This window comes from Anabrus simplex, chromosome 2 (assembly GCF_040414725.1).
Source record: "Anabrus simplex isolate iqAnaSimp1 chromosome 2, ASM4041472v1, whole genome shotgun sequence".
Lineage (NCBI taxonomy): Eukaryota > Metazoa > Arthropoda > Insecta > Orthoptera > Tettigoniidae > Anabrus > Anabrus simplex.
This window is the reverse complement of record NC_090266.1, coordinates 978,763,452-978,787,226: the sequence shown is the minus strand read 5'-3', so window position 1 is coordinate 978,787,226 and position 23,775 is coordinate 978,763,452. Positions and strand designations below refer to the sequence as shown.

At 39.6% G+C, this 23,775-nt stretch overlaps 1 protein-coding gene across 10 annotated transcripts in view; it reads right to left on the bottom strand.

Moving 5' to 3' along the window:
• Positions 1 to 23,775, bottom strand: part of Cln3 (CLN3 lysosomal/endosomal transmembrane protein, battenin) — a 514,530-nt gene that overhangs the window by 144,890 nt on the left and 345,865 nt on the right. For 9 of the 10 annotated variants that reach the window (XM_068226355.1, XM_067141800.2, XM_067141802.2 and 6 more), the window contains one exon: positions 5,655 to 5,795. In XM_068226355.1, the coding sequence (XP_068082456.1) occupies positions 5,655 to 5,795 (141 nt within the window). Of the gene's footprint in view, positions 1 to 3,375; positions 3,446 to 5,654; positions 5,796 to 23,775 lie in introns of those variants that run through there. The other variant, XM_067141803.2, reaches the window with a different exon arrangement.

The following is a 23,775-nucleotide window of genomic DNA, read 5'->3' as shown; positions in this document are numbered from 1 at the left end:
TCATTCTGAGTACCCTCCTGACATTGTTCCCACTTGTTTGTACCAGCAATCATTCTCGCTACTTTCTAGTCTGCTCCTTCTAACTTATGAATAAGATATTCTGAGTCCACCCAGCTTTTGCTCACATAAAGCAAACTGGTCTGAAAACAGACCGATGTAAAGATAGTTTCATCTGGGAGATGACTTCCTTTTAAAGGAATCCTGTTGATCGCAACTACAAGCGCAATGCATTTGCTTTACTGCACCTTGATTCAATCTCAATTACAATTTTACCATCCTGGGAAAACACACATCCTCAATACTTGAAATTATCTACCTGTTCCAGCTTTGTATCACCAATCTAACATTCAATTCTGTTGAATTTCTTATCTACTGACATCAATTTAGACTTCGAAAGGCTAACTTTTATACCATATTCATTGCACCTATTTTCAAGTTTTAAGATATTAGACTGCAGGCTTTCGGCACAATCCGCCATTAAGACCAAGTCGTCAGCATAGGCCAGACTGCTTACTACATTTCCACCTAACTGAATCCCTCCCTGCCATTTTATACCTTTCAGCAGACGATCGGTGTAAACTACAAAAACAAAGGTGAAAGATTACAGCCTTGTCTAAACCCTGGAAGTACCCTGAACCAAGAACTCATTCTATCATCAATTCTTACTGTAGCCCAATTGTCAACATAAATACCTTTGATTGATTTCAATAATCTACCCTTGATCCCATAGTCCCCCAGCATGGTGAACATCTTTTCCCTCGGTACCCTGTCATATGCTTTCTCTAGATTTAGGAAACATAAACACAACTGTCTATTCCTCTTGTAGCATTTTTCAATTACCTGGCGCATACTGAAAATCTGATCCTACCAGCAGCTCCTCTGTGGTCTGAAACCACACTGGTTTTTATCCAACTTCCTCTCAATCACTGATCACACCCTCCCTTCCAAGATGCCAGCGAATACTTTGCCTGGTATATTGATCAATGAGATACCTTGACAGTTGTTGCAATCCTTCCTGTTCCCTTGCTTATAGGTGCAATTACTGCTTTTGTCCAATCTGAAGGTACCTTACCAACACTCGATGTTAATCTTTATTATTCTATGAAGCCATTTCATCCCTGCTTTCCCACTATACTTCACCATTTCAGGTCTAATTTCATCTATTCCTGCTGCTTTATGAAAATGGAGTTTATTTACCATCCTTTCCACTTCCTCAAGTGTAATTTCACAATCATCATTTTCCTCCTCTCCATGAGTGCCATTGTTCGCGACACCACCATTAAGATTTTCTTTTACATTGCGAAGATTTTCATAATATTCCTTCCACCTCTCCAGTGATTACCTGGGATCTATTATGAGTTCACCTGAATTACCCAAAACACTGTTCATTTTCTTCTTCCCTCCCTTCATTTCTTTATTACTGTCCAGAAAGGTTTCCCTGCTGCTTGACCTAGCCTTTCCAGGTTATTACCAAAATCTTCCCACGACTTCCTTTTGGATTCAACAACTGTTTGTTTCACTCTGTTTCTTTCATCTAAATAAAACTCCCTGTCTGCATCAGCACATGTTTGGAGCCATTTCTGATAAGCCTTCTTTTTACGTTTACAAACTGCTTTCACTTCCATCATTCCACCAAAATGTTAGCTTTTCCCCATCTTTACACTCAGTTGCTCCTAGGCATTCCCTTGCTGTTGCTATTACAGCATCCCTGTATGGCACCCATTCCCTTTCTATATCCTGAACCTGCTTACTGTCACTGTTCGGAACTTCTCATTAATTATATCCATGCACTTCTGTCTAATTTCTTTGTCCTGGAAATTTTCTACCTTTATTCGTTTGCAGACAGGTTTCACTTTCTTTATATTAGTCCTAGAGATACTTAGTTCACTATAGATCAGATAGTGGTCTGTTTCATCGAAAAATCCCCAGAAAACCCATACATTCGTAACAGATTTCCTGAATTTGAAGACGGTTAAGATATAGTCTATTATGGATCTGGTACCCCTAACCTCCCATTTGTAGCAGTGAATAGCCTTACGCTTGAAGAATGTATTCGCAACTGCTAAACACATACTAGCACAGAAGTCCAGCAGGCACTTCCCATTCCTATTAGCTTCCATATGTTCCCCACATTTACCAATCACCCTTTCGTATCCTCCAGTTCTATTTCCAACTCTCGCATTGAAATTGCCCATTAGCACTGTCCTATCCTTGCTGTTGACCCTGACTACGATGTCACTCAATGCTCATAAAACTTGACAATTTCATCCTCATCTGCACCCTCACATGGTGAATACACTGAGACAATTCTCGTCCTAATTCCTTCAACTGCCAAATCTACCCGCATTATTCACTTGTTTACGTGCCTAACAAACTATGTTGCGTGCAATAGTATTCCTGATGAACAGCCCTACCCCAGACTCTGACCGTCCCGTTTTAACACCCGTCAAGTACACTTCATAATCTCCTATCTCTTCCTCGTTATCTCCCCTTACCCAAATATCACTTATTCGTAGCACATCCAGATGCATCCTCTTCTCTGACTCAGCCAGTTCTACTTTCTTTCTTCCATAAACCCCATTAATATTGATAGCTCCCCATCAAATTCTATTTCGTTCGCCAAGTTGTTTACAAGGAGTCCCTCACCTGTCAAACGGGAGTGGGTATCTGTTATTCCCGCAGGTCCGAGGCTTGCTTAAAATGTTCTAAGCTCGGTAAATTCATGAATTCATAAATTCAAATATAGTAGAGGATTTAAAATATCATATGTGTGTGAATTGTGTTAAATTACTCCAGACCATAACACAAGCAAGATTATATTACAAACTCACAGAATATAAAACAGAAATTCAAGCAAGAAAAATACTTCAGTGTATACATGATCACAGAGGAATACCTAATAGTGGTCCATACATATTAAGACAAGCTAGATGACGTATTCAAAGTCACATGCTCTGCTATATTGCTTGGCTTTCTTGGCTGAGTTTGCTGCCTCATAATTCCTTTTACAGTATCGGAAATAAAAGATAAATATTTGACATTGAGGGGGCTATAGCCCCTTCCCCCACTTCTAGGTGTGCCACTGTTTACGCTGGTAAATCCAGCAGACAGTAGAATTATTGTTTGGATATTGTGAAATTATTATGCAACTAATACTGAGACTTCAAGAGAGTGACTCACCAGAAGAGTTCTGTTTATGTGAGACCACAAAATTTCATTCAATGAACCTTTCCAAGCAAGACATCAGCATAAGTCAATCGAGGCTAATTTTATTTTATTCAGGCTTATTAGGTATCACAGGCATATTCAATAGGTTGGGCATGTAGGTGGTTCAGATAAATGGAGAACAGTAATCTGATTCACGGATGTAAACTCACCATTCCTACCAGTGTCTCCATTGTACTGATCGAACAGCTCGAATAGTATGATGAACCAATGTGTGAACCTGAGGAATGGCAAGATGACAAAGAAAATTATACAACTCCCCAGCTACTCCCCATCAATATTCACTCAGTGAAGCAACTTCCCTATGTGACGTGTCGTGAAGACGCCTGCTCACAGCCAACTTAGGGGCAGAAAATACATTCAAATATCGGGATCGGTAATCTTTCTACTATGATAAAAATTTACGAGGCATGAAAGATTAGAATTTACTATTTCTCCTCTCTTTGTCATAAGAATTCTTCAGTGAAATTAACATTAACAACAGTAGGACACAGAAAAGCCTCTGTGGCTCAGGCAGCAGCATGCCGGCCTCTCACTGCTGGATACCGTGGTTCAAATCCTGGCACTCCATGCGAGATTTGTGCTGAACAAAGTGGAGATAGGACAGGTTTTTCTCTGGGTACTCCGGTTTTCCCTGTCATCTTTCATTCCAGCAACACTCTCCATTAATATCTCATTTCATTTGTCAGTCATTTATCATTGTCCCAGGGGAGTGTGACAGGCTTCGGCAGCTGGCACATTTCCTATCCTCGTCGCTAGATGGGGGCTTCATTTATTCCGTTCCTGACCTGGTCCAATGACTGGAAACAGGCTGTGGATTTTCATTTCAACAGTAGGACACAGGGAATAAATTATAAAATCATAAATAATTCCCTTATTATTCACTGTAGGATTAATTTGAACAGTGCATAAAATCAAAAATAAATATTTTCTACAACTTTTTTATGTAGCATTTATCAATAGGGCCGGTATTAACATAGATATTTGAGAATTAAATTTTAGACTTTCCCTTAAACTACAATTTAAACCAGCGTGAATAAAATTGTTTATATCCTAAATTGTAGTGCATTCTCTTCTGACCTTAAAGACCAATTTTCATTAAATTCTATTCAGCTGTTTTCTTGTGACAAATATACATTCTATACCAACAGACATGACAGAAATTTAAAATTTATTTTCCTTGTTATTTTGGACATGATCAGCAGACACAAATTTCATTTTTAAATTCTGACAAAATTACATTACATATTTTATTTTTATATAGATTTATCATATGGCAGTCCCCAGCATTGGTGTACCTGTCCGTCAAGTGAGTCAAGTCATCAGTCTGGGGGCTCAGATAATAACACTGAAGGTTATGTAGTTATATGGAAACTTCAAAAACTGATGGCAACACTATAATGAGGTGTACTTTTTTCTTCCTTCAATTTGCTTTACGTCGCACCGACATAGATAGGTCTTATGGCGATGATGGGACAGGAAAGGGCTAGGAGTGGGAAGGAATTGGCCATGGCCTTAATTAAGGTACAGCCTCAGCATTTGCCAGGTGTGAAAATGGGAAACCACGGAACACCATCTTCAGGGCTGCCAACAGTGGGGCTCGAACCCATTATCTCCCGGATGCAAGCTCACAGCTGCGTGCCCCTAACTGCATAGCCAGCTCCCCTGGTAATGAGGTGTACTAGACAAGATGAAGAGTTAGGTAGTTTGCCATTGCTTTCCTCACTAAGCTGGAAAAATGCTCTTGCAACACAACAGACCCTGTAAGAAGCAACGTTCACAGCATTCAGAAGGACTAGATGGGCTCTTAATGTCTCTTTCCTTTGAATTGTAAAGTATTATATACCAAAAGGAAGATAAAAACATACAATTTCTTGTTCATATATCAAATTTAATGATATTTTGAATATATCATCTTAGCCTGTGATAATGCCGCTTGGTAATTGGATACTTCTTGTGGTTCCCTTAGTTTTTTGATATGCATCACTTGATTACAACAAAATTGTCATCTAGTGATTTGACTTGACTTTTAAAAAAATCAGTGCATTGTAGAATATGGCACCTTTTAACACATTTTACTGCTGATCTAAGTACAAGATTATATTCTTTCAAAAACCATGTCGCGTGTTATATTGATTTTATTAATCTTCTTTCACAAATGAATACAATTTTCCATTTAAGTAGAACAATAGCTTTTAAACATTGGGAATACACCATAAATTGCTCATATAAAAAGTTCCAAAACAATATTCTACATAATAACAGCATTCAACATGAAATAACGTAATTCAGGCTAAGAAATTGTGGTTAGTTGTTACTTAGAATTACAACTAAAAGACCCGTATTAAAATTAGTTCATGCATGAAAATTCATTGTATAATGAAAATTATGGGTATATGTCTTCACTTTTTCAGACTCACAGTACTTACTTCTTTGGATATCCTGTAATAAGTGTTAACATAAGCAGCTCCCCCGAGAGTCCCTTCCCATAGGACTATAACAAACACCACCCAGATAGATGGTATGTAGAAGTATAGTACCTCAAAGACGAAAAGCAGCACATTAACAAACTGAAAGAAAAGAAACAAACACTCAAAAGGTACAAATGTCTATGAAACTCAACACAAAGTAAGAGTGGTAACTGCACATGCATCTACACAGTACAAGTAACACAGACGGTAGAAAAGGAAGTAAGTTGAACTCCTAAAATTGGTATTGATAAAAATGTGCAAAAAGCACATTAAAACAGAATGATAAGACATTCAAAACAGAAAATTGAGCACGGTGATATTTTCATGTCTTAAAATATGGAATTATAATCATTATAAAATATCAAAGCCATTTCTTAGTAACAGTGCTGATGTACTTATTTTTTATTATTATTATTATTATTATTATTATTATTATTATTATTATTGTACCGGGAGGTACACCCCAACGCCACGCATTTAAAGCTTGTGCCTAAAAGAACTCCTCTACAGGAGAAACAGTGAATTTGAAACTAGACCTACTTAAACCTTTACTCAGAAGATGTCACTACAGTAATTTGACGTAATGCTGGTATTGTAAAGTTTCCAGTACTGTGTGAATTTCTACTTGTTTTGTTTGCCCTTCATCAAGAAGTTTGGACTTTCTTCAACAGATATCACTACAAAAACTATGATCATGCACCCTGGTGCGAAGTGGATGGACTTTGATTTAAAGAAGTTTTGTATTCATAAGTTTTTTTAACTAATTAATGTTCCTTATTTTTGGGTTGGCAATATTTACCTTTTCTTTCTGCCAGTTTTGAATTTAGCCAATCATGAATTTCTGTAATTAATTTTCCGCCTATCACAGTCTTCTTCCTCAATTTTGAGTGTAACTTTTAAATTCACCAAATAAGGGACAGGGCGTGGCTGGTTTATTCATGAAAGGTCTCGAACTTTCCCCGAGGGTTTATAAACCGCGGATTTTCACGTCTCTTGGCCAACTGATCGTCGTCTGAACTAGCGTGTGTGTCAAGCAGGAGGCACCTCTTTCATCAGGCAGCAGTACACCGACAAGGTAATGGCCAATTAACATCTTTATTTCTTGCTAGCTCTGCAGTTTAACCCGAGGGAGAGGTCCAAAACTTTCACTATGTAACCTACTTCTCTGAAAATGTAACTTCTGCCGGCTTATGTAATAACTTCGTAAAATCTTTAACTGTGAATCTGGGATAGAGAGTGATGTACCCTCTCGAGCTCCCCTTCATATTGGTTTGAGGTGACTACGTTTTGTAACTGGTTTACTTCCTTTCCGTAAAGTCTTAATTTATTCTTATATGAGTCACCTCCATAGTTTGGGAATAGCCCCTGTTTCATCGGCCTAGTGCCCTTTAGGTTTTAAGAATTCACATCTAGGAGCGCAAGCATTCGCCTCCTTTCATTTTGTGTTCGGGCCATTTATCTAACTGCTATTTCTTTTTACACGAAGGCCCTACAGGTTGGGTACGAGATACCCCTGTTTCAATTGTAGGCTGGGCCATGGAAGGCCAAAAGATGTAAGATATTTCTGGTGTTGCCTTGAGTAGGCTTGAAAACTGAGAGCCTGTTAGCTCTTTTTCAAAGTAAGATTACTGAATGCCTTTTGAAGGCTGGATATTATATGTTGGGAGCAAGTGCTCCAGGTATTGAGGGATTTCTGCCCTTGTGTAAATTTGTGTCTTTTGTAAATTTGAGCTAGGAGCTCAGGAATTGTAAAGTGACGGCTTGAAGCCCAAGATCTGTTTATAACACCAATCTTGTATTTCCTAGACTTATTTATTGCTACTGGTACCTGTTACATTGTTATTTGTTGATTTTTGTAATTCTCAAAAAATATAACCTTTGTTAAAGTTTTAAATCATTTCGTGACACTGTAGTTAGACCCATTCACCCCAGCACCTTCTTTCACCTCTGCTGGTCCACGGGTAACTCAGTAACAAGTGGTAGCAGAGCATGGTTGAATGGGTATCAATTAAACCCCTTTTGACGGCTAAACATTGCATTCGGATCGAACTCTAAGTATTTTCTCAGTCGCTGGAAATTTTTTTTTCTCTTTTCCAAATTTATAAATTTCTGTCATCATGTCCGGCCCTCGCAAAGTCCTCCATCCCGGCTACTTGCGCAAGGAGGAATTGATTTACAAATGATCTATTAGAGATGTTCAATCTGGAGGCACAGTTGCAGCAGATACAACCAAACTGAAAAAGTCATTAGAGTTACCAATTGGTATCCCAACCTTGGGAGAGAAGGAAATTGATGAGGCTCTATCCACTATCACAGACAACACCACTGAGCTAGCATCCGTAGTTAGTTTTTTTGAAGTGAGTGATCCTTTTGCTAACCAACTTAAGAGAGTACAGGCAAGATTGTTCCACTTCTATAACAGTGTGAGCGATCTATTGTCTCCAAAATTAAAGGAAGATCATGCGAAGGAGGCGAGTAATTTAATTGATCATCTATCAAAAATGTCCAATAAAGTTAGCCAATTGTTAACTGGGGCAGCTGCTCCCAAAACTGACCAGTCCCCTGTGGTAAACATCGTAAGTGAGAGGATTCTTCCTAGGGTGAAGAAGGTAGAAAATCGGTAGCTACTCAACAAACTTCTGCCCCATCAGGAAATTAACCAGACCATCGTAAATCCATTCCCCCATTCTTTTTAAATAATGCTGTGTCTGAAGCTTCTTCACCTAGGCCGTTACCTACTATGTCACCTGGGTTTAGTAGTTTGCCTCACCCTTTGGCTATGTTGCTTAGGGGAATTTCTAAGTTTTCTATCAATTCTACTAATGATGTCATTTCATTTTTAAGATTTTTAGTTGAATTTCAAGATCACGCTCTAGTGTTTTCTCTTTCCCCTTCTCAAATTCTTCAGATTATTTACCCTTACTCCATTGGTGTCCTCTCGGACTAGATAGTCAGAGCAATAGCTGAACAATCGTCTATAGAAGACTTCCACGCCCATCTGCTAGCTAATTTCATCCCGGCTCGAGCCATGTCTTCCCTAATTCAAAGGTATTATTACAGAGTACAGCGACTGGATGAGAATCTCGCCGACTTCATCCAGGACATTAAGTTTTATACAAGGGTATTTGCTCTTCATTTCCCAGAGGATCAAATTGTTCAGACCATTGTGGAAGGCATTTCCCCACCCTACAGGTCATACTTGTTTTTCGCGTCACGTCCTCAAACTTTTGCTGAAATAGAGGCTATGGCTGTCTCAGCCGAAGGAGTCGCTAAGGAGCCCCTCCGTCTTCGAGTAACTTTCGGCCTCAACCTCGCCGAACCTTCACCACCTGTAAATGCTATGCGTGTGGGTCGACGGAACATCTCCATAACAAGTGCCCTTTGATTAAATCCAATGGGACAAAGAATGGAGCAGGGTCATCACAAGGATGTTTCAAGTGTGGCTCATTTAATCACCTCACCAAGAACTGCCCTAATGCCAATAGCACCCCCTCCTGTTCAACTTCTGGTGCAACCCCCACCAATTCCAATGATAGGAAATGACTAGTATTTCCGGCTGAGTAAGTGTGTTCATCTTTTCAAGTCTCAGCCCCTATTAAACCGTCCGAAAGCTCAGGCTCGGAACAAGGTAGAAGTTCTTCTAACTCCGCACTTGAATGCCCCAAAGAATGCCTTAGGATTGCGGCGGAGACCCCCACACTTGTACCTTTTCTGAAAGTGGAATTGAATAATGAACCCGTTACCACTCTATTAGACTCAGGGAGTGTTTGTGTCATTATTTCGGCTGAATGGTGTTCTAAATTAAAGTCGGTCTGTAAATTTTCTGGCTATCGTTCATCTTTGGTCCAATGCATTTCAGCCAATTCCTCTCCTTTAGAAATTTTAGGTTTTATCTTTGCCAAAATATGAATTTCTAAATTTACTTGGAAAGTAAAATTGTTTGTGGCTAAGAACTTGTCTTGCCCGGTAATATTGGGAGCAGATTTCATGTCTCATACTGGTCTAGTGCTCGACCTTCAGCATGTCATGCACCTTCAAATTTGCTAGTAACTGTAAAATTCCCTTGCTTAAATGTAATTCTGCATCATGTTCATCTGTTTCGCCTACCCAGGATGAGATGTTGTTAGACCTTAGACATCTACCTGTGGAGCAGGCTGATAGTATTCGTCAATTGTGTCAGTCATTTCCAGATGTATTTTCCAATACTCTTGGTGTTACTAACTTTACTGAATACAAGATTGAGGTTACAGATACGATCCCGTTAGGTTTCCACCTTATAGGCTATCTTCTCCTAAAGTGAAGGCTCTCAAGGAGATCATCGATCAAATGCTAAAGGATGGTATTATTCGACCCTCTAAGTCGGCGTATTCATCGCCTATTTTCCTGGTTCCGAAACCCCAAGGTAGCTTCAGGCCTGTGATTGACTATAGAGCTTTAAATCGGAAGGTGGTGTTACAATCTGTGCCTCTTCCCGACCTACACTCTTGTTTTTCATGGTTTCGGAAAGCTAAGTTCTTCACCATCTTAGACCTTAATCAAGCGTATAATCAGATCCCTCTAGCCGAGGAATCAAAACATCTAACAGCTTTTGCCACGGATTGGAACTTGTATGAGTACAACCATGTGCCTTTCTGGCTCCACACGGGGGCAGCTGTGCTCACCAGACTGCTAGATAGGGTCTTCTCTGACATCAGGTTTGAATACTTATACCATTATCTTGATGATGTCGTATTTTCTGAGACCTTTGAAGAACACCTTGTTCATCTGAAAGAGGTCCTTAATAGCCTTCGTAAGGCAGGGTTAACTGTGAAGTTATATAAGGTAGCTTTCGCTAAGCCTTCCATGTCATTTCTAGGACATATCGTGTTGCCCGATGGTGTTTCGATTGATCATTCTAGAACACAGGCCATCCATGATTTCAAACCTCCTAAGGACATCAAAGGTATTGCCAGATTCATCGGCATGGTGAATTTCTTCAGGAAATTTATTCCCAACTTCGCTAACAGAGCAGCGCCCTTGAACTTACTACATAGGAAAGGCGTCAAATTCGAGTGGGGACCGTCTCAACAAGCCGCTTTTGAAGACCTGAAATTGGCTTTTTGTAACGCCCCCATCCTTGCTATGCCTGATTTCTCGAAGAAATTCATCGTTCAAATCAACGCCTCGTCATCGGCGGTGGCTGCTGTGCTTCTTCAAGAAACTGAACTCGGAAGGCATCTAGGACACTATCGGCTCAAGAAGCCAAGTACTCCATCTATGAACTTGAGGGTTTGGCAGTCTTATTTGCATTAGAGAAGTTCCGCCTCTATCTGGAACATGTTAAGTTCAACCTAGAAACTGATAACCAAGCCTTAAGTTGGGTCTTAGCTAGGCCGCGTCGTACGGGTCGTATAGCCCGATGGGCCATCAGGATTTCTGCCTTCCAGTTTGACGTTAGGCATATAAGAGGATCTGAAAATGTTGTGGCGGATGGACTACGCCGTATGTTCGCTCATGATGTAGAGACCTCCGAACTGGAAGATCGTTCTTCCCTCCCCACACCATACCTTCGGGCATTAATGCCATTCTAACTGATGCCCCCATGTTATTTAGAGATATTGAAAAATATCAACATGAAGATCCTGCGCTGGTGCCTATTATGGAAACCCCTTCTTCTGGGGAACATTTCGTCCCTTATGTGTTGAGGAATGGGGTTTTATGTTGCCCGTCGAGGCACGATCAAAAAATGAAAGTTGTGGTTCCAGCTGTTCTTGTACCTATGATCTTCAAGTACTACCATGAGACCCCATTAGGGGGGCATTAGAAATCTTCAAAACTCGAGAGAAAAGATCCGAGAGATGTTTATCTGGAAAGGTATGGACGGTGAAATTCAAGAATTAGTAAAAGCTTGTAAATCTTGCTTGCTTAGTACACCCACCTTGTCCAATAAGCTAGGTCTATTATCCTCTCATCAAGCATCGCGCCCCATGGAACGCCTCTATATCGACTGCGTAGGACCCTTCCCCCAATCAAAGGGGAATGCCAACAAATTCATTCTTGTGTGTGTAGATGGTTTCACAAGATTTTCCTGGTTATTTCCGACTAAGCTGGCTACCGCTCAGTCCACCATTTCTTGTTTAAATTCCATCTTTGCTTCGTTTGGTCCGTGTCAATATTTAGTTTCTAATAATGCTAAAGCCTTTACCTCCAATCTCTTCCATAAATTCTGTTTTGATCTGTCCATCTCTCATGTAACTACTTCAGCATATTATCCTCAACCAACTCTGGCTGAGCGGGTCAATCGTAATCTGGGATCGGCACTTATCACCTTTCATCATGAAGATCATTCCAGGTGGGATATGTCCCTGCATTGATTGGCCTTTGCTTTGAATTCGGCAGTTCACGAGTCTCATAAGTTCACTCCTACTCCTCTGATGTTTAAATTTGTGCCTAACACACCGCTCTCTAACCTTTGGTCACTTAATGATATTCTACCAGAGACAATAGATCCTGATAATATTAGAAATCTATGGAAGAAAGCTAACGCCAATCTTAAAGCTTCTCATGAAAAGGTTAGGGAAAGGTATGATTGTGGACGGAGGCCCACCAATTTAAAAGTAGGAGACCAAGTCATGGTTAGAAACTTTGTTCCCGCAGGCAAGCTTGCCCCCAGATTTCATGGGCCATGCATCATCTTGGATTTTCTGACCCCCCATTATTGGTGAGCAATCCGCCACGGAGAGGATCTTTAGAGTGCACCTCTCACAAGCAAACCTGTTTAATGGCAGTACTTTGTTGCCACTAAAATTTAGCAGGAGCTTAAAGGTTATATATTTTTTTATTTAAGGCCTTCTGCCCTATGGTTTCATTTCCTTATGTGTATGATTTGGATGTACGATCTTCCCCTCTGGTTTTTCTGCTGTCAATTCCTGAGTGGCCATTACCAAGCCCCCGCCTCCTACATATCCACACCATTGGCAAAAGCCTTCCACGCTGCATGCCCCTCAGCATCACCAATAAAGATCGTACCCTCTATTCTCAAGTCACCAACAACACTTTTCTGTTGCTGGGATCTTACTGTTTCAGTGCCCCCGCAGCCGTTCGTACGGGTATGGGCCCACTCCACTCCCGTGATGTCTACCTGTGTACTGCGCGCCGGAGTCCATCTCCCGTCAAACGCTGAAGTGCGGTGCCCCTCCCGCCAATTCATCTGGGGACTGGAGATATAATTCTAATCTGCGGCGTCCTTCACCATGACTACATCTCTAATAGTAGCGGGAGAGGTGTACCTGAGGGTACTCGAGGGGTCCGAGCAACCTCAATTGGATATCGGCAGCAGTGGCAGTACTTGCCGTCAAAATTATCAACATGTTTTCACATTCTACGGCAACAAAGACACTCTAAAGCTGGAGTTAACCTACCTCCCACCTTTCTACTTAAAAAAAAACTTAGAAAATTTTCTGCAATGGAAAATATATTTTTTCTAAATTCTTCTGTATCACCCCTTGGAAGGACATTTGTGGGGGGAGGTCTGTACCGAGAGGTACACCCCAACGCCGCGCATTTAAATCTTGTGCCTAAAAGAACTCCTCTACAGGAGAAACAGTGAACTTGAAACTAGACCTACTTAAACCTTTACTCAGAAGATGTCACTACAGTAATTTTACGTAAATCTGGTATTGTGAAGTTTCCAGTACTGTGTGAATTTCTACTTGTTTTGTTTTCCCTTCATCAAGAAGTATGGACTTTCTTCAACAGATGTCACTACCCTGGTGCGAAGTGGATGGACTTTGATTTAAAGAAGTTTTGTATTCATAAGTTTTTTTAAAACTAATTAATGTGACTAACTTAGGAATTATTATGACTGAGACCCTAAGTTGGACTCAACAGGTGATAAGCACATGTAATAAAGTACACAAATGCTTATATCCTCTGAAGCGATTCTGCAATGCATTCTCGGTTCGACTTAAAGTACAACTAATTCACTCTCTTATACTACCTATACTTGACTATTGTAACACTGTGTTGACTGAAATTACCTGCGACAGTAACAAGAAACTCGACCGGAGCCTCAACAGCTACGTAAGATATATATTCAATCTGCGATATGATGCTCACATATCACCATATTATAAGGAATTGTCGTGGCTTCGAGTGCACCAGCGCCGTGAATTTCACATGTTATCACTTCTGCACAAAATACTTTCCACTAATACTCCCAACTATCTTTCTTCACCTTTTTCTTACCTCTCTTCATATCATGACCACAATACGAGATCTGGCTCCTCTCTTACCATACCTGTAAACCGCACTGCTGCTTACAACCGCTCCTTTATAATCTCTGCGTCCAGGGCATGGAATTTGCTACCTGCGAACATTAGGGACAATCCCTCTCATCGCAAGTTTAAAGTGGCGTGCCGCGAGTATTTGTTGAGTAGATCCTGCTGACTTGCTTGATAATTGTTGAGTGATTGAAAGAATGAATGGGATGAATGAACGGATTATTGCAGTGGATTTTACTTTGTGTATTTTAAAATTAAGGATTCTTTTGTTGTCATTTTTAATATTATTACTATTGTTTTTGCTATTAATATTATTTGTTTTATTTGTATTTGTAAGTACTGTATAAGTTATGTACATGTATACTCGTCTAGTGGTTAAGTGTAAGAGAGGGCCTTGAGCCCTAACTTCGCCACCAATAAAGGCATTATCTATCTATCTATCTATCTATCTTATTTCTGGGTTGGCAATATTACCTTTTCTTTCCGCCAGTTTTGAATTTAGCCAATCACGAATTTCTGTAATTAATTTTCCGCCTATCACAGTCTTCTTCCTCGATTTTGAGTACAATTTTTAAATTCATCAATTAAGGGAGAGGGCCTGGCTAGTTTATTCATGAAAGGTCTCAAACTTTTCCTGAGGGTTTATAAACTGCGGATTTTCACGTCTCTTGGCCAACTGATCGTCGTCTGAACTAGTGTGTGTGTCAAGCAGGAGGCGGGAGGCACCTCTTTCATCAGGCAGCAGTACACAGACAAGGTAATGGCCAATTAACATCTTTATTTCTTGCTAGCTCTGCAGTTTAACCTGAGGGAGAGTTCCGAAACTTTCACTATGTAACCTACTTCTCTGAAAATGTAACTTCTGCCAGCTTATGTAATAACTTCATAAAATCTTTAACTGTGCATCTGGGATAGAGAGTGATGTACCCTCTCGAGCTCCCCTTCATATTGGTTTGAGGTGACTACGTTTTGTAACTGGTTTTCTTCCTTTCCGTAAAGTCTTAATTTATTCTTATACGAGTCACCTCCATAGTTTTGGAATAGCCCCTGTTTCATCGACCTAGTGCCCTTTAGGTTTAAAGAATTCATATCTAGGAGTGCAAGCATTCGCCTCCTTTCATTTTGTGTTCGGGCCATTTATCTAACTGCTATTTCTTTTTACACGAAGGCCCTACAGGTTGGGTACGAGATACCCCTGTTTCAATTTGTAAGCCGGGCCATGGAAGGCCAAAAGATGTAAGATATTTTTGGTGTTGCCTTGAGTAGGCTTGAAAACTGAGAGCCTGTTAGCTCTTTTTCAAAGTAAGATTACTGAATGCCTTTTGAAGGCTGGATATTATATGTTGGGAGCAAGCGCTCCAGGTATTGAGGGATTTCTGCCCTTGTGTAAATTTGTGTTTTTTGTAAATTTGAGCTAGGAGCTCAGGAACTGTAAAGTGATGGCTTGAAGCCCAAGATCTGTTTATACCACCAATCTTGTATTTCCTAGACTTGTTTATTGCTACTGGTACCTGTTAAAGTTGTTAAAGTTTTAAAACAATTCGTGACATTGTAGTTAGACCCATTCACCCCGGCATTTTCTTTCACCTTTGCTGGTCCACGGGTAACTCCGTAACAATTATTATTATTATTATTATTATTATTATTATTATTATTATTATTATTATTAATCATATAAAGTCATATCGGCACACTATTTTTCAATTTTCAAATATGGATGCAATATGGTAGCACTCGCATAGTAAAACTAGCCTTGTGAATGTCTTGTAGTCAGTAGGATCAACATCTTTTTGAGTTGTAACCTGTTTTATGTGTTTTCAGATCTATGAAAAAAAAAAACCACAGCTGCTGAATTCTCTTCCACTGAGCAGATTTTCAAAATATTCCTTTGAATCATCCAGCATTTCCGTTAGATCTTCCATGAATTCACCTGACAAAACCATCATGCTGTTCATTTCCTCTTGTCTGTTATGTGTGTCACCATTCACATTATGAGTCTCTTTGAACGAATCACAAACTTTCATGATACAATACTTGCAGCTAGCATCATATATCCATCTGCCTCTACACACTTCTTTCTAAGAATTAGAGATAGAGTGTATTTCAGGGGCAGGTTTCCACCTGATTTTACAACACAATATTTTTGCTTTTATTTCTTTCTGTCCATCTTCACTTCTAACACTCTCCCTTTCCTTATCTTCTGAGAAATTTCACTTCTGCACCATGTGTGTGTTGGGTTATCTTTGTTCCATAGTAACATGTAACACAATGAGCAAAATATTATGCCACTGAGGGAAGAGAGAGCAATGGAAAGAGACAAGGACAAACGTGAAAACATAAAAGGACGATGACAATCTCACACCCTTCTATCTTCATACAAATACGCTTTCTCTCCATCAATCCCAGTTCTGCATTCATCCCTTCAAAGCCCTAGATGAGCTCATTTCATTTCTGCTTTCCAGCTTCATCAGGAAGAAAGGCATCAATGTTTATTGTGGGGGCTTCCTTGACAGATCTTCAGTCTTGATGCAGGGAAGTGTAGGATAAGAAAAAAAGGTTGACGAAAACAGGAAAATGGAAGAAACATAAGGTATAGATGAATACAGGTGGTAAATGGATTAGGGTCATAGGACAAACACAAAAGGAAAAATGGACCCAATCAGGATACTTACATTATCCCATTGTGATCCATTTCTCCAAAAAGTTTTTTTTTTTTTTTTTTTACAGGTATGTTATAGTAAGTGTTATATTTCATGTTTTGACAGACTGGAAAATCGTAAAAGTAATATTAACTGAGTCAACACTGAAAAGGATTGTCTTCCTTTTTAACAAACTGCACTAATTAAGACAAATACTAATTATGATCACACATCACATACAATGTGAACAATTTATTGCGATCCAATATGTGAAGTACAGATGCCTGGCTACTGTTCAGATCATGTGCTGTGGCTCAGCTGGTGTGTGGGTTGTTCTCAGTTTCATTATGCACAGCTTCTTTGTATCATCATATGTCACTGGCCCATCCCAAACAGGTCCCTTCCAAACCAAACTGTTTCACACAGCTGTCTTTAACCCCTTTGAAATGTATCCAAAGCTGGCAGTCTTCAACCAGAAAATTGTTCTTCATACAAGAATCATGTTTCTCATGCATTAAGTCTTGCTTATCCTTAAAGAAATATCATATTCACGCACTCATCATCTTACACACAGAAGTTGCATGCACAAGAACGATATGTACTATCCTATCCCATCCTTCCATCGCCGAAAACCTTTGATGTGTAAGTGAGACATTAAACCACTAGCAAAAATAAAATAAAATGTATAGACAGATTTGCCTCGTTGCGACATGTTAAGTCCTGATAGTGGTAACCATTCCCAATGCTTGCTTGATGCTTGTTGTTTTAAGGGGCCTAACATCGAAGGTTATCGGCCCCCATTCCCAATGAGTGGAGTATATACTTACTGAATGTGCCCAACATAATACTGACAGTGGTATAAACAATGTGTTTGTCCATAGTTTGTGTTTAGGTTGCATATGGATTATGTCTATTTCATTTATTACAATTTTGTTTTACTGATATCTAACACTTCAGTAATATCAAATCTTTATAAATGATGCCTATCCTGGTACAAAATGAAAATGAAAAAGTCACAAATAAAGGAGAATTCGAACCCTCACTACTCTGAGAAGCTATGTTCATCTTATAATAATGTTATTGGTTTTACATCCCATTAACTAATTTTATGGTTTTCAGAGATGCAGATGTGCCAGAATTTTGTCCCATAGGAGTTCTTTCACACATCAGTAAATCTATCAACATGAGGCTGGTGTATTTAAGCACCTGTAAATACCAATGGACTGAGCCAGGATCGAACCTGCCAACTTGGAGTCAGAAGGCCAGCACTCTACCATCTGAGCTATTCAGCCTGGTCTAGGTATCATCCGCAAAACTTTTAGTGATACTTTGTTTTATGGGGATGAGGCGTAAGGAGGGAGTTACCCGGTTCTGGTAATACTGCCAACTGAATGGAAAATGAAATCTGAATGGAATCGATAGTATGATCGATCGATATGAATTTCCCAAACCTTTATTATCTTAAGCCAACAACTCTGTCACATACACACACATTATATAATATTTTCTCGATGCAAATCTTGTTCCTAGCATGATTTCTCAGAAATATCACTTTCACAATCGTCACTGCTATCTGCAGAACTATTAATTACAATTTCGTCCATGGCTATTTCCATGACACCGTCATGCCTCCAGTATTCCTCTTCTGGTTCTTTCACCTTTCTGCAATACCCCTCCCAATCTGTGGCAGTTACTGAATGGAATGCCTCGATTGTCAGTCGTCGTAAGTTAGCTGCTCACATGTCTCCCATAAAATTTCCCTCACTCATGTTCAATCCTAACCTATATTTTGGCTTTGCTGTGTTAACAACAACAGTACATAAAGTGTTACAATTATACCACCAGATGTCTCACAGTAATGCATAATCGATTCATAGTTTTTGTGTCAAAGGCTGCAAATACGAATCTCGAAGATAACCAAGGTCTACCGATTTAGCACTAGGGAGCCGAAATATCACTAAACGTTTTGCGGATAATATACAGGTTCTCTCATATAAACTAAGATCATCGAACTGGCATTTTTAATCTCCCATATGTAAGCTCCAGTATCGAAGGCACGCACATAGTTCTTGAACTTGCAAGTAGCCTGCACGTGTTCGACCTGGCAAACATCAGTCGCCGGTCTGAATCTCAGCTGTTAACATGGCGGGACAGTTATCATTGAAACACCGTACTTTCGTATGTAAGAGTTCTGATTTCATCTTAATGGTCGTGTGAACAGTCATATTTCTCACTAATGGTGTGCAGAAAATCCTAACGGTGTTTATGAAGTCCCTCATTATGACAGGAACATGTTTGGTGTGCTTGAGCCTATTGAGCCTATTTTTTTTTTCGAGATGATAGTAAATGCAGAGAGGTAACAAGATGACATTTTGACACTATTCTTCCATCAGTTAACGGAAGAAGAAAAACTGCATGGGTGGTTTCAACAAGATTCAGGCCCTGCTCATACAGCAGAAGATTCTGTTCTTACAATCTCAGAAGTGTTTGCAGATGGAGTGATCAGCGCTGGTCTATTTTCCCCTCATTGTCTAGCTCTAACAGTGTCTGATTTTTACATGTGGGGTAAACTGAAAGAAAAAGTGTATCGAACAAATCCTCACACATTGAAGGAACTGAACGAAAATATTACGAATGAAATAAGGAACATTACAGTGGCAAAACTCACTCGCGCCAGCCAGAATGTGGTTACCAGATACAAGCCTGTATAACCCAGGAAGGACGACACTTCCAGCATCTTTTATACGGTAATATTTCAAATAACATTGTATACATGCTTAAAGCAGGGCAGCCGTGTGCAACATAAGTTCAACTGAGGTAACTGCTGTAGCGCAGAGTACAAACACCGTGCGTTCGGTCCTAGTTTATATGAGAAACCCTGTATCTACCATGCATAATTCCACAAAGCTATTTAAAGCATGCAGGTTTATGCATCATAACCCTGTATTCATTAGGTGACTGGAATTTTCCACTTTGAAAAAACTGCTAATGTGTTACAGCATTATGGCCCTGTTTTAAGCCTTTATTGATTGCTTTAACGGTAGTAATTACATTGCATAAGCTATCACGTCTGTTGTATACCACTTACATTCATGAGTTTATACCATAATTTGGAAAAAACAACCTACTTTTCTATAAATTGCAGTGAGGCAAGTGTCCAGTATGGTAGTGAATAGGCATGTCTAAAATTGAAGTTTATTATATGCAGTATCAGAAATTAGTCGCAACTTATCACGTCTTTTATGATACGGTTCTGCCATTTCCTTTCAAAAATAGAAATAGCTGCTTGGGCCAATCAGATATGCAATTCTCCAGCAACATCTACAGGTATGGATATAGTTTGTACAGTACAAAGACATTTCATAAATATGATTAGAGAAGTGGAATCCACTCTACATAAAAGGATTCAGTGTTTTTATGCTGGGCTTCACTTACTGCCTCTTGTAAAGTTTGTGCATTGTAAAGGGATGCCTACATCAGGCTATACGTACACAAAATTGCTGAGAGATGTTGTGCAAGATATGATTAAGATAGATTAAATACAGTGGACTTTTTTTTTATTCGAACTCCAAAGTGAGTCTCAAAAAAAAATTATTAACCAAAATTCGAATTAACCAAGAATGACTATTTTAATGAAAATATAATACAATAGAGTATAAATGCATAAAATAAATTAATTGTTGTGAATAATTATTAGAGTATTATGCATTCTACTGTACCTTAATAGCTGCATGTTGTACTGCACTGTAGATGAAAATTTTCACAGGAAAATATACTGTTTCAACACTAGTGAATAAAGTGAGTAACAGTTTAGCAGACATAACAGTACACTATTCCACTGCTCACTTAAAAAAGTTAGTGATTTTTTTGGGGGGAGGGGGGGGGGGGGGTTGTTTAGTTTTACAGGATATACAAAATCTTCAATTTCATTTAAAGTTTGTAACATGTTGTTATAAACATTCGACTGAGCTTGAAAAAATCTTAAACTTTCTACCATTTTTGAAAGCTTCAGACATTGTCGGTACAGGCTCTTCCATGAAATCATGAATGCTCTCCTCTTCATCATCGGATGAATTGGAAATTTGTAGCACTTCTTGCAGAATCTCGTCTCCTGTCAGATCTCCATGTATTGCAACTTCGGTATCAACGGCTAAATACTCGTCATAATTGACATCAGTAACTACTTCTTGCCATCGCTCAGGTTCCACGTGCATTTCTAGTTCTTCTGGAACAATTTCTACGTTGGTTTCTTTATTTTTGAAACCTGCTTTATGGAAACAGTTTGCAAATGCTTGCTCCATGATTTGCTTCCAAGCTTTGCTTAACATTTGAGTAGCATATAACAGATCTATTTTAGTTTGTTTGTGTCATTGTCCAGGATTTTAATAATAACCTGCCGTTGATAAAAATGTTTTAAATTATGTATTACTCTTTGATCCATCAGCTGCACAACTGACATCATATTGGGAGGAAAGTAGACTATCCTAATGCTCTTGAGTTTAGGAATCTTGTTATGAGATGTGCAGTTATCAATAAAGAACAACATTTTTCAGTTAGCCCCATATATTTTTTTATCTAGTGCTACAAGCCAATTTTCAAAAAGTTCTCTAGTCATCCAGGCTTTTTCATTAGCTTTGTACTGTAATGGAAAACTTTTAACAGCTTTAGAACATCTTGGTTTTGCTGATTTCCCTATCATTAGCAATGGTAAATTTTCAGAGCCATCCATATTTTTCCCAATTAGAACTGTTACTCCTTCCTGTTTTCCCCACCACTACATTTTTCTTCTTTACATGTAAATGTTCTACCTGGCATGCACTTCATAAAAGGAACTATTTCATCCACGTTGAAGATGCCTTTCAGTTCATAATCTGCGATGAGTTCAGACAATCCATTTAACCACTTGTTGGCCATTTCTTCATTAACCAAAGATCTTTCACCACATACATTCTTTAAAAAAGCCATTTTTTTCTTTAAACCCAGTAAACCAATCTGAGCTTTCTAAATTTTAGGCAAATTTTTCTGCCTTAACATGCAGTAATGCACCACTTAATGGAACATTATGATCACGGGACAGTCTGAACCACTTTAAAACACACTCGTCAATATCAGAAAATTCATCACCTCTCATTCTTTTTCTCTTTTCTCCATTTTGTAAAACCTACCTTTCCATGATTTTGTCTTTTTTTTTTAAATGTACACAAATGTTAATAATAAAAAAATAATAAAAAATAAAAATAAAAACACCTTGAAAGACTAGAGATAGGAAGTTCATATTCACATAACATGTTCATTATTATGTTCTGCAGAAATGATTAGCATTTCAGTCACCTAGTTTCAGCATGTGTCCTATTGTCTAGCAGGCACTGGGTCCTCCATGGGCACTGATAGCTTGTTCCATGTGTGATGGCATGGACGTGTATAAGGCACGAATGGCATCCTGGGGTATAGCCATCCATGCTGCATTCACCTGGTTCCACAGTTCATCTTTGGAGGTTGGCAGTGTGTCACAGCGCTGCACCCGTCGTTTCACCATATCCCACACGTTTTCGATTTGCGACAAGTCCAGTGATCGGGCGGGTCAGGGTAACAGTCTGACATCCTGTGACAACAAAAAGGCACGTGTTCATGCAGCAACATGTGGTCGTGCCTTGTCCTGTTGAAATAAGGTGTCTGGCGTGTCGTGCAGAAAGGGTATGGCTACGGGTAATAGGATGTCATTCACGTAGGTCAAATTGGTTACAGTACCCTGGACACGCACCAACTGTGATTTGTGGTTGTACCCAATAGCACCCCACACCATAAGGCTTTGAGTTGGTGCTGTACGTCTTGTGCGAATGCAGTCAATGTGATGCCTTTCCCCCTATCTGCGGTGAACCAAAAAGCGCCCATCATTTTCAAACAAACAGGACCTGGATTTGTCAAAAAACACTATCTGCTAGCATCCTGTCCCCAGTGATGTCGTTCCATACACCACTGCAATCTGGCATGTTCATAAACGTTAGTCAAAGGTAGGCAGAGAAGTGGACAACGCGCCGGTAACCCAGACCATAATAAACAGTGACGGACTGTCACTCCTGGTAGTGTACGATGTGTTACACTGTTACACTGTTCCAGTGTTGCGCCAAAGCCGAGGAGGACGCAGATCTGTCCTGCATGCCATTCGGATGAGGTGTCGATCTTCTCAGGAGGTGGTCTGGGTGGTGCGACCAGACCCATCTCGCCGTGTTTTACGGCCTCCTGTGAACCATTCTGTACACACCTGTTGCACTGCCGACACACTTCGTCCCACACGAGCAGCAATTTCCCGGATGGATGCATCACGTTCTCTCATGCCAATAATGCGCCCTCTTTCAAACTCACTCATTTGACGGCATGGTTCTCACATGTCTGCGAGGTATCCTGCACATCTGCTCAAGTTACACTGATCCATTACCTTCGGTTTATAGCGACAACGAGAATCGCAGACACATTTTACCAGTCGATGATGCACCGAGATATTGATGCGAACCTTGAACCTGAGGGCCGACGTGGTTCAAATGCTAATCATTTCTTCAGAACATACTAATGCACACGTCTTGTGAATATGAACTTCCTACCTCTAATCTTTCAAGGTGTTCTGGTTTTTATGAACATGAGTATATGTTGAAAACATGTTATGCAAGATTCCGTACTCTTTGGTGATTCCAGTCTTCTTTACTTCTCTTTCCACTTCTCTTAGCACTTCAATGGGTTTTTTTTTTATACAAGTGTTGAACTACTGTACTGTATGCATCATGATTTGACCTTTTGAACACACTGAGAGATCAAAGGTTCACATTCTATGGGATGGAGGAAGGGGAAGATTACCGGTGGCCAACTGCAGATGCCCGCAGACACGGGATGGTCAAGGCCATGCCGATCCTACACTCATTGACAGTCGCAGAGATAAGGGTTACGTCTGTTAACAATAGTGACTAGCTGACCATAACTAGGAAGCTAGAATAAAAATAGAGAATTCTTGGGAATTGTTCGAAGGCTTCAATTCGTGGAACCAGTATGAAATTAATTTGTGATAAAATCCTGACTTCGAATTATCCAAATTTAAGGTTTGAAAATTCAAATTAATTAAGATTTTTTGCATTGATTAGTATAGGAATTTGAAGGGGAATTAACTTTTATTCGAATCATGCATTTTTT